This window comes from Pecten maximus, chromosome 4, assembly GCF_902652985.1.
Source record: "Pecten maximus chromosome 4, xPecMax1.1, whole genome shotgun sequence".
Taxonomy (NCBI): Eukaryota; Metazoa; Mollusca; class Bivalvia; order Pectinida; family Pectinidae; genus Pecten; species Pecten maximus.
In genome coordinates this window covers 34,485,077-34,497,161 of record NC_047018.1, presented here as the reverse complement: position 1 = coordinate 34,497,161, position 12,085 = coordinate 34,485,077, and the positions used below count along the sequence as shown (strand labels likewise).

Sequence of the window (12,085 nt, the reverse complement as noted above, 5' to 3'; positions counted from 1 at the left end):
ATGATTGCTAAAATAGAACAGCATGTTAGTGTTTCAATATTTGGTTTTTGCTTGATTAAACAAGCTTTTCTTTTAATTTGTAAAACTACAGTATTGGTGGCCCCAACCAACAGGAAAACACCATCTGTGTAAATACACTAAGATACTAACATCAATACACATCATAATCTGATGTCCAAGTGTACCGTCAAATAATATGATTCTTAATCGACTCTTTCTTAGTTGACAATGCAATGATTAAAATTAATATACATCACATTATGTGTATGGAATAACTTAATGACTAAAAAATTAAAGGGAAGAAATGAATGGAAATTAGACAAAAATAAATGCTTCCAACAAGCTGAAAACATGCACCCTCCATGGCAAAATACACTGGAACTCCTTTTCACTTGATTGATAAAATCCTCAGCCATCTAACTGCAATATTCAGATTATTAACAATATTTGCAAACAAAATATTTCAATTGAAATTATTGAGACTTTGAAACTTTGTTAAGTCACACATCCCACAATCTTATGCAGCGAGTGTTAAAGTTTAATGCAATGCAGCAGCTGTTAAAGTTATAAATTTACAGGGGTTTGATGTTTGATCAATGAGAATATAATAATCCCTATATAGATACATACATAGAAAAAGAGTATACACAGTATTTTTTTTTTATATAGTCTTGTTGATAGAATGTCAAACTCTTGTGGTTATTTGTAAATAAATTCTCTGTATTGAGAGGATGCTTTCAGAGTTAAGTGCATTTCAGAACTTGGGGATGCCCTAAACCTGTCCAATCCAAACTACGATCTAATGATCATGAATGGCAAAGCTGGGCTCCCAACATTAACTTCGGCATTAATTTAGACACTGGATCTGTGGATCATAGCAGCACCCTTAAAGCAATTTTCAAATATCAATGTAAACATGCATGTTGATTTAAACTTCGTCCCTGTGGCATTGCCACTCAAGAGTATGTTTTGGCATACAAAATATCTTACAGTACTTCAGCTCTGACTTAAATCTTTTATTAAGACAGAGCTAAAAAGAATTGCAGAATGAACTTATTGTACAACCTTTTTATTAATGATTACTATTTTAAATGGAATTTCATGTCAAAAACTTTAAGCTTTAGTCTGATGTAACTGTGTAACGATAGTCAAAGTTCCTCTTTGTAGATCCAATATACAAGAAATGAAATGTTAAGTGGTAACCGTAACACTGGTTACCGAAGCCAGTATTAGTCAATATCTTCTTGTCTGTAGCTCCATTATCTGAATATACATTGTACGAGTATATTACTGATATGGAACGATGCTGGTTATCAAGTCAGATGTGAGCGAGTACAACCATAAAACACGTGTTGTATTCACCTACCAGACGCCGCCACCACCACCACCACTTCAGCAGTTGCCTCCATCTCCGTAGCTATATCTTCCACCATAACGTGGCCTATTGTAGTCGCTTCCTCCCCCGTAGTTACTGCCACCGCTTCTGCCATAGCCTCTGCCACCGCCACCGCGACCACTTCCGTATCCATCATAGCTGTCTCCACCACCACCGTAGTTATATTGCGGATAATCGGGTTGCTGATCGCGTTGATCGCGTTGCTGATAATCCTGTCGGCCGCCACCGCCGCCTCCATAACCTCCTCTTCCGCCGCCGCTACCACCACCGCTTCTCTTAGATTGGGCTATTGATACTCTGAGATCACGCCCATCCAGACTGTGCATATCGCCAGCTGCCTTGCCGGCGTCATCTTCATCTGTAAATGTGACGAATGCGAACCCCCTTGAACGACCGTTTTCGCGATCCAAAACAATGTTAACATCGAGAACAGTTCCGTATCGTCCGAAATAATCACGCAAATTGGCTTCTGACGAGCTAAAACAAATATTTCCTACGTACAGTTTACAATTGTCAACCATGGTGTTTTATAGCTCGTATTTTGACTTCAACAAATGTCAGTGTCTTTTCTCAAGCTCAAATAATAACGGCAATTTCAGCCCACATGCGTTGTAAATGGAGTAAATGCTCTTTCCGGAACGTAATACGCATGCGTTTTGCGTTATCACGTGACAATGTTCGACCAACCTCGGCTATTTCCGATACCCTTCACCTGCCTTTAGTACAATTTCTCTCTACTACGTTGCTCTTATGAAAGCAGAAAGCATAAACAAACTAAAGTAGGCAATCCAATCAATACCATCATTCGTCTAGGCACGACTTGTTCGGTAATTCGGCTAACCTCGGTACGTACGGAATCGGCCGAGATGTGACGAGTGGAGTCGGTGCACTTCATTACCAATCGGAAAACCTCTCGGGCCTTTCCGTCTTTTTTTCCGAAGATATGACGGAAAGGCCCGAGTGGTTTTGCGAATGGCACAAGTTATGAAGCCATCTATCAACAAAACAGTTTACACAATTGATGATATAAGCATTTACAAAGTCAAAGTTTAAATAGATCAATTTTACATAATTATGCAAATAGTGATATAAAGGGGAGACATATATAATATGTCTCTGTATAAAGATAGAAACAACTTGCATGTTTAAAATCTCTTCCTGGATTTGATGAAAGCCTTCACATGTTCGAAAACATAATTATTTACATCCAAAGCCAAGTCTTCGGTACCAAAAAGTAACAAATTTAGATTAATTTGCATATTGAAGTAATTTAATTAAAGCATTAAACATTTCTGAACGGGTAGTGGAAAAGTATTGACACTCGGAAAGGAAATGGTATGCATTTTCACAAAAATGCCCACAATATGCACATTGTGAGTCAAGCACTAGATTTAAATAGAAGAGAACATCTTTAAGGGAGCATGTATAATGTTTAATGTTCTTTCCCCATAACTATAGAAACAGGGCTGAGTTTTTGGAACATTTTGGGAGAGAGCTAATTTAAAAGATGATAGAGGTAGGGATTTGATTACATCATCTAAAGAGTTCCAGTTACTTAATGTAGAAGGTAAGAAAGATTTGGAATTCTGAAGTTTTCCTTATTCCTTAAATCATATGGATTGTTATCACCTACTGAGGAGGTTAATAAATTTGATAGATAGCTTGGAGTCAAATTAGTGTTCATCTTGTATAATAATTGCAGTTTTCTTCTGGCCCTTCTAGCAGAAAGGAGTTCAAGTCCTGATTCAATATATAAAGATTCATTTTTCGCATAAGAAGGCAAACCAGTTATAATGCTGCTTCGCGCTGAGCCCGCTCTAACTTTTCTGAATCAACCATGCAGAGAGCAACCGTCCCAAACCTCACACGCAAATTCCAGGACAGGTAATTTAAATGATTTATAAATTCTTAACAGAGCATCACGCTTTAGCATAAACTTAATTTTCCTCACGACATTTATTTTTTCATTACTGGATGCAGTGATTTATAAACTTTGTCAATATGATCAGACCAATTTGCATTTGAATTGAAAGTGACTCCAAGATGTCTATGAGAACTACTGAAATTTAAGAAGTTTTCACCAAACTAAATCTCTATTTAAAGCTGTTAGCAAATTATTTAAAGCATTGTCAGCAAATCCACGTTAAAATCTCATAATAACATAACATAACTAGATAAGTCTATAGTATTGTTTAGAGAAACACGAAGACTATCCCAAAATTTGTTAACATCATGATAGTTTGAAAGATAGACTGTCCCTAGTGTAATTTTCTTTTCATTGGGGAGGAGAACTTGTATCCACATAGCTTCAAGTTCAGGAATTTCATAATCAGTCATCCTATCAACTTTCAGTGCATCATTTATATATATACTAATATACCAGCCCCAGCAAAATTTCTATCAAGTCTAAAAGGGGAATGAAAGCCGTCAATAAGCAATTCACTTGTAGTGACTGTAGCATAAAGATGGGTTTCGGTTAGACAAATTACATCATACTCGTCTGCAAAGTTTTCCACATGTTCTATTTTATTTCTTACACTTCTTATATTTAAATGAAAAATTGAAAGTTCACCAGACACTGGGCCAGGATTAGATTCAATGTCAATATGTTGTAACAATAGTAATAACAAAATGAACAGAAGTTCTAAATTGTTCAGACGAGATGATAAAAACAGATTTAATGAGCTTACTAAACACGCCAAATTGTGTTTGACAGCACTTTTTGAAATGGGAAAATATTGTATAGTAGGAGAAGAAAAGATACAGATATTTCAGAAAACATCGTCCATATAGGCTTCGGAATAAAAGGTACCGATAGCCACTCTGTGAGATAAAAAGGCTTCATAATGTTCCTAGGAAGTGTGGTATTGCTTCATTTGACGAATACCGTGCCATATATTATTTGCCAAAAGCAGTAAAGACATTACATTGAACAATACTGAACTAAAATCTTTTTGAATTTGATAATATTGGCTTTTGTGTTATGTTTAAATGTAGAATATATGCACACCACACTATCTGAGCAATATCCAAGTTTAATTATAGCTTCTCCCGACAATAACTTTTATCTTGTAATTATAGATTCTATAGTGCATGAAAAATAGAACATTCGTATTTAAAACAAACAAATATCCACCTTCTAGTTTTACAAATGGTGGAAAATAGATGTATTCAATGTCCAAACTGAAACAAATTTAACATACATATTTCGATATTTGCATGAATTCAAGGAAAACCATCACATTTAAAAATATCACACAGTGGATATCACTTAAATATGTCATACTTACTGACATAAATATATCTGAACTGTACACGGACCGGTCTAACAGTATAGTTAATGTTTTGGTTGATTTGAACTGTACACGGATCGGTCTAACAGTATAGTTAATGTTTTGGTTGATCTGAACTGTACACGGACCGGTCTAACAGTACAGTTAATGTTTTGGTTGATCTGAACTGTACACGGACCGGTCTAACAGTATAGTTAATGTTTTGGTTGATCTGAACTGTACACGGACCGGTCTAACAGTATAGTTAATGTTTTGGTTGATCTGAACTACACGGATTGGTCTAACAGTATAGTTAATGTTTTGGTTGATCTGAACTGTACACGGATCGGTCTAACAGTATAGTTAATGTTTTGGTTGATCTGAACTGTACACGGATCGGTCTAACAGTACAGTTAATGTTTTGGTTGATCTGAACTGTACACGGATCGGTCTAACAGTATAGTTAATGTTTTGGTTGATCTGAACTGTACACGGATCGGTCTAACAGTACAGTTAATGTTTTGGTTGATCTGAACTGTACACGGACTGGTCTAACAGTACAGTTAATGTTTTGGTTGATTTGAACTGTACACGGATCGGTCTAACAGTACAGTTAATGTTTTGGTTGATTTGAACTGTACACGGACCGGTCTAACAGTACAGTTAATGTTTTGGTTGATCTGAACTGTACACGGACCGGTCTAACAGTATAGTTAATGTTTGGTTGATTTGAACTGTACACGGATCGGTCTAACAGTACAGTTAATGTTTTGGTTGATTTGAACTGTACACGGATCGGTCTAACAGTACAGTTAATGTTTTGGTTGATTTGAACTGTACACGGATTGGTCTAACAGTACAGTTAATGTTTTGGTTGATCTGAACTGTACACGGACTGGTCTAACAGTACAGTTAATGTTTTGGTTGATTTGAACTGTACACGGACCGGTCTAACAGTACAGTTAATGTTTTGGTTGATTTGAACTGTACACGGACCGGTCTAACAGTACAGTTAATGTTTTGGTTGATTTGAACTGTACACGGATTGGCCTGACATTGCAGTCAATTTCCCCTTTACACAGGAGGTTGATATTACATTTCAAAGTTGGTCCAGTAAGCAATCTGAGAGAAAATCCTAAAGCCGGACTTTTGTAGACTCTTTTCTGTTACAAAACGTTTTAATCAATCTGTATGAAAACTTAAAATTAATCATGTATTTTGCAACAGATAGGTTATATTTATACCGAAGTTTTGATAGGCTCTCTGTTGTGCTATGTTACTTAAATGACGAGGAAAGAAAAGGCGAAATTTATATACAGATAATATATAACATGATGTATTAATCACAGATTAAGATTTCTATTAACAAAAAATAAGAATACATGTTTGTATATGTATATATATATATATATATATATATATATAAATAAATACAGTGGAACTTCGTTAACTCGAAGTCGACGGGACCACGAAAAAACTTCGAGTTATCCGAGTGTTCGAATTAAGCGAGTTATCGTTTTTGGTGAAAAGTTTGGTCAATATTTGTCAACATTATATAATCATTATAACTTCGCTCTGTCACTCATCAGTTTAGTGTGAAGACTGGTCAATACATGTAAATATATATGTAATGTTTCGTTATGTCACTTGTAATTTGGTGTAGTTTTGCCGATATACAGTCACAATAAAGTTTCTTTCACTTAGTCACTTCAATAACGATCTGATGTGCATGTCATGTTTGCAAAGGGTAAACGATAAAACGGAATTCGACAAAAGTTATTAATGTCAAAACAAATAACCGTTTAAGTTTAACACAGATTGCATACAAAACGTAACAGAACCATTACCTTTTATTGGACATATATAAAATACTGTTTGATCGGCCTACTTACTTTTTATTGATAACCACGTGCACGCCATTTCCATGTGTATTAGCACCGGAAGTTGGGCTGCGCATGTGCGTATAAAATGTTACTGTATCTGAGTTGGCGTTTTATCCGATTTAATAGACAGCACTGACCGTTACAGTTGTACTCTGAACACCTCGGCAGTAATTACGCTATTGTTTCAGCAGTTTAAAGATTTAATAGGCGCCGGTGACTGTGTCATTTCTACACCTGTAAAAACATCAGCCGGGTAGATCTACCGGTGTGTCAGAGATTAGTTCCGCTTGAGCGAACGGGTAGATGAGTTGTTGACTATCGTGTGTACTGATATCGGCGGTGTCTTCCCACTCAGCCAACATATCCTATTTTAACATTGGGGGTAGGAACAATAGAGAACAATAGGCACTAATTACAGGTAAGTTATAGCCTGTTTTGGAGAAGTAATTGATTATCAGGTTACCTGTGTTACCTGTGTTACCTGTATTACCTGTGTTACATGCTGTCAACAGTTTGTAGATAATCTATACTAAATATATATATCACAAATACTTTTATATAATTAAAAAATATTAAAATAGAATAACTCAAAGTTTCATAAATTAGTGAAAATAATTCATTTTTCTATATTTTTCACTGTTATAAATTTCACACTTTATCATAATTATTATGTTTTATAAATAAAACAGAAAATACATTTGTTCAATTTTAACCTTTACACTGAAAGGGCACATTATCAATAAGTTTAAGTCAACGTTACCTGTTTCATTGTGATATATAACAGGTATATATAATCAGAGACTTTTATATATCTGATATACAAGTCTCTGCTATAATGTACTTAAGAGAAAACGATTAAAAACAAAACACTTTAACCGACATCATAATAGTTCAAGTAAAAAAAATCATGTATGATCATGAAGCACAAATCAGTATAATCCTAGAAATCACGGATAAAGTTCACAATACCACCAAAGTCACTGTTTAATCATATCGGCGGTTCTCATATATGCAGTCTTACCGGGCGTCGACAACGTGTGTAACGAACATTTGAGATATGGAGGACGAGATTTAGTGATATATTCGCTTCGACTTTTCAATGCAATACAAGAAAATCATTTAATTCCTAAAACCTGGAAACGCGGGATCATTATTCCTATATTTAAAGGAGGAAACAAGTCCAAACAGAATCCTGACAACTACAGACCGATTTCGCTGCTGCCAGCCTTATATAAGGTTATGGAAAAGCTACTACATTATCGACTTCAAGAATGGTTACTACTTACACAAAATAACCTGTGCATTCAACAACAAGGGTTTCAGAAAAAGTTAAGCTGTGAAACAGTCGCATTTAACCTCAGGGAATGTATAAAGTATAACATAGAAAAGCACAGCAATGTCTTTGCCGCATTCCTTGACACCCGGAAAGCGTTCGATACGGTATGGCATGCGGGTCTTTTGGAAAAAGTTCATGATTTTGGAATCAGAGGACATACATTTGAAATTATCCGCAACGCATACACAGACATATCAAGTGCAGTAATGACTCATGGAACTCGATCTCGGTGGTTTCCGGTACGCTCCGGAATCCCGGTGGTTTCCGGTACGCTCCGGAATCCGACAAGGAGGAGTGACGTCAACATTTTTGTACCTCATATATATTAATGACTTATTAACGGAATTAGAAGCAACAAATTCGGGAGCGAAAATATGTGAAATTAAATGTGGAAACCCAGCACTGGCTGATGATCTCGCCTTACTAGCTACAAATCCAGCTTCCTTGCAAAATCTTTTAAATGTATGTGAAAACTATGCGAAAGAATGGAAGTTCCAATATAACGCGAGTAAAAGTGCTATTCTTATATTTGGAAAAACATGAAATATCACAAATTTCGAATGGACCTTAAACGCAACAAAACTAACGATACAAAATTCATATAAGCATGTTGGAATGCTGATAACCAACGATCTTAAGGTCGAAGCAGCAATATCGAACGGATGTGAAAAGGGAAGAAAATCATTCAATCTTATGACAAGGTTTGGACAGGACTGTAAATCCACGAAGCCTACGGTAACCGCCAATTTATATAAGAAAGTCATCCTCCCTAGTGTGTTATATGGTTCACAATTCTGGAGTAACCCTTTGCAAAAAGATATTCAACGGCTCAATGTCTTTCAGCACGAAATTGCGAAAAGAGCACAGTGTTTTAGGAAACGTACGCGATCAGACATAGCGGAACCAATGCTTGGACTCTACAGAATCGCGGCAGAGATAGACAAAAAGAAACTTCTGTTCCTACATACATTAATTGCCCTTCCGTCGAATAAATTACCGAAGCAAATATTCTTGTCACGGCTTTATCAGCACCTGAACGAACCAACTTCCCAAACTGGATTTATACCTGATATTGTTAAAACATTGGCTGAATATGATCTACAGGATCATCTCCTGGACTACGTAAAATCTACGCATTTCCCCCCCCAAAAATGTGTGGAAACGACTAGTATATCGCTCAATTAATTACACCGAAGATAAATTGTTAAGAGAAAGATTATGCGTCGACGGAGATTTCATTCGTTTTCAAGATGTACATTGTACATACCGTTCACCATACATATTATGGAATATGCCATGTACGCAGACAATACGTTACGCAGCCAAAATGCTAACTTTTACGCCAACATGGATTGAATCGAAATGTGAAAATTGTGAGGATCTATATATTGATCCTATATTGCATTTTGTGTCAAAGTGTCATACTACGAAACACCTTAGATTGAGATTCATGGGAAAAGTTCTTGCGTCATACGGACCCGAAGTTTGTATTTACCTTGATAACCTATCTCATGAATATTTTCTGAGAATACTATTCGGTACAAACTGTCATGCCTTCAAAACACAAGTTCAATTTCTCAAAGTATATCATAATCACTTAGGTCCCTTTATGAAACTGAATGTTAATGTTCAGGAAACACAAGTTTACGATACACGGGTATATAATTGTCATTATCCTGGATTTATTACTCCAAGTGGACAAGATGTGAAGCTGCATCAGCATATTCAGTCACATCCATCGTGTTGTTTCGTAGTCTCATCTTGAGAGAGAGTCTCGATTCCAGTTGGCGATATTTCCTCTTCTTTGCGCATGGTTTACCTCCAACTTGATACTCTACCATTCTCCAAGAAGTCAACCCTAATCTGGGCATTTGCCATTGCAATCTATAATCTATTTTCAGTAACATCAAGTACAGCAAGTGTTCAGAGAAAAATAACTAATGGAATTGGTAAAATGATTGGACCAAGGTGTATACTGTTTATTCTAATTTTGAGGGAATGATAATTGATTGTTTTTTATTGGTTATATACTATATAGTCTATTTGAACTTTAATAACTACAATATTTCCCTACAAATAGTTTTTATCAAAATGGTCGACATCAAGTACACTGTCATATTGTACATCATTGCAGATATTATTCAACTTATAACATAGATTTCATGAGCAATACATTACACGTATGAATTTGTATCTCATAGTTGAGGTACATCATCCAATAAATATTTACGATGGACGATACAACTGAAAACATATACATGGTCATTAAAGTATAATTAATCGACACCAGGCTGTTGAAAGTCTACCGTCATTACTGATTGAGCGGGTCCTATTCAATTCCGCTCGAGCGGGTCCGCTACAATTCCGCTCGAGCGGGTCCGCTACAAGTCCGCTCGAGCGGGCCCGCTACAAGCCCGCCCGGCGAGCGGGTCCGCTGCTACAAGTCCGCTCAAGCCCGCTACAAAACCGCTCAAGCCCGCTGCGAACCCGCTCAAGCCCGCTCCAAGCCCGCTCAAATCCCGCGGCAATCCCGCTGCAAACCCGCGCAAATTCTGAGCGGGGGGCTGCGCGGGTCAACGCTCTGTGAGCGTTTGAGTACCAAATCACCCTCCTCGTACTGTATATATGAATGTATATTTTACTTTTAAATGTATTCTTAAACATTTTCTTCACTTTTATTGTTAGTCACCCTTGAGTCCCATGTATACGTATACTGAAACAGACTATACCTACATTTTCCACAGGTAAACTCAGGTAATGTTTATATAGCAAAAACAACATGTTGGCTGAGTGGGAATGAACCATATCGGCGACCGCCTTGGGAAATACCTGATGTAAGTAAAGCAGTACTTTTTTATCACCAAGACTTGTTGTTATAAGATTCAACCGACAATTTCTTTTATGAATTTATGAAACACTTATAATAGCATGTAGGTTAGTAGTGCCGATATGTTCAGTATTACAAACGGAATTTAGCTCTTAAAAAATATCGGCGTTTGCCACCGATCGACGAAAATTATACTTCGAGTTATTCGAACATTTCAAGTAGGATTTTTATTGTTGGGACCAAATTTTTACTTCGTATTATCCGAGTTTTTCGAGTTATCCGAATTCGAATTATCCGAGTTTTTTTTACTAAGATAAAGAGAGAATTCGGCCGGGACCGGCGAGGTACTTCGAGTTAAGCGGGGTATTCGAGTTATCCGAGTTCGAGTTAACGAAGTTCCACTGTAGTAAACTTTTCACACTAATTCAATTTCCTTTTAGTATTATTAGGTAGGCGGTTTACTGTAAGACAGAGGAGGACCAATGTGTGAAAACGTCAACTTCTAGTGGTAGAAACAATCCTGTGTCAGTTCTCTTTGCAACTGTAATATTACATGTATATCATTTTTTTACCGACGACAGACCGATAATCAAAAAGATATTAAAATCAGAACGAATAGGAACAATTTTGCCTGAGTGTTCCTCCCTTTCGGTGGGTTTCTAGACAATCAGGATTCAGTCTAACCTCTACACGTGTGGACCATCGAGCAATGTGTTGATCAAAGCACACCCAGCCGCGGATCGAATCCAGCACGTTGTAATTTGCCTACAGTTTCCCAGTTTGGTTTGGTCGAAAGTTTATCAAGAACAATATCTCCTACGATAAGAATTTCCAAGACAAGCTCTTTCTGTCCGTGTTCTCCGTTCGACGAGTATAGTCTGCCCCATTTAAGTTGAAAGAAGGGATTGTCGTGTATATTGATTTCCTTCAAATTTTCCATACACCAATCCATCTGTGGATCATCTGCGCGGACAAGCAGCATTCTCACGTATTGGGTGTTACCATAGTAATGAGCACACTCAAAAAACAGCATTGGTTTATTACCCTTTTGTTTTGGAGCAGGGGCACTTTTGTGTCCAGTTGCATAGCAATCCTTCTGATTTTTCTTTGGTTTCCGTTGTTTCTGCTTCTTTTTGCTCTTCTGTTCCTTTCCTTTTTTCCCACCTTTTCCCTTGCTGCCCTTTCCACTAGACATATCGTCGTCACTGCTTTCCGCCTCCCATACGTCATCGCTGTTGACCTCTCTCTCCTCCTCATGTGGCTGAAACATATAACTGATCAAATCCTTGGCCTTGATACACATTCGGTGATTGCCATACGGTGATTTATCTGGAAGTATAACTGAAGACGGTGCCAACCAAACCCCTAAGA

At 37.0% G+C, this 12,085-nt stretch overlaps 1 protein-coding gene across 1 annotated transcript; it reads right to left on the bottom strand.

Moving 5' to 3' along the window:
- Window positions 1-1,052: 1,052 nt before the first annotated feature.
- On the bottom strand, window positions 1,053-2,046 carry LOC117325918 (glycine-rich RNA-binding protein 1-like). Its single transcript, XM_033882429.1, has one exon. It carries the CDS (start codon window positions 1,915-1,917, stop codon window positions 1,393-1,395), a length of 525 nt encoding a protein of 174 aa, XP_033738320.1. The 5' UTR covers window positions 1,918-2,046; the 3' UTR covers window positions 1,053-1,392.
- Between the last annotated feature and the right edge of the window lie 10,039 nt (window positions 2,047-12,085).

Coding starts and splice junctions, on each gene's coding strand:
- LOC117325918 (XM_033882429.1), bottom strand. CDS start 1,917: ATGGTTGACAATTGTAAACTGTACGTAGGAAATATTTGTTTTAGCTCG.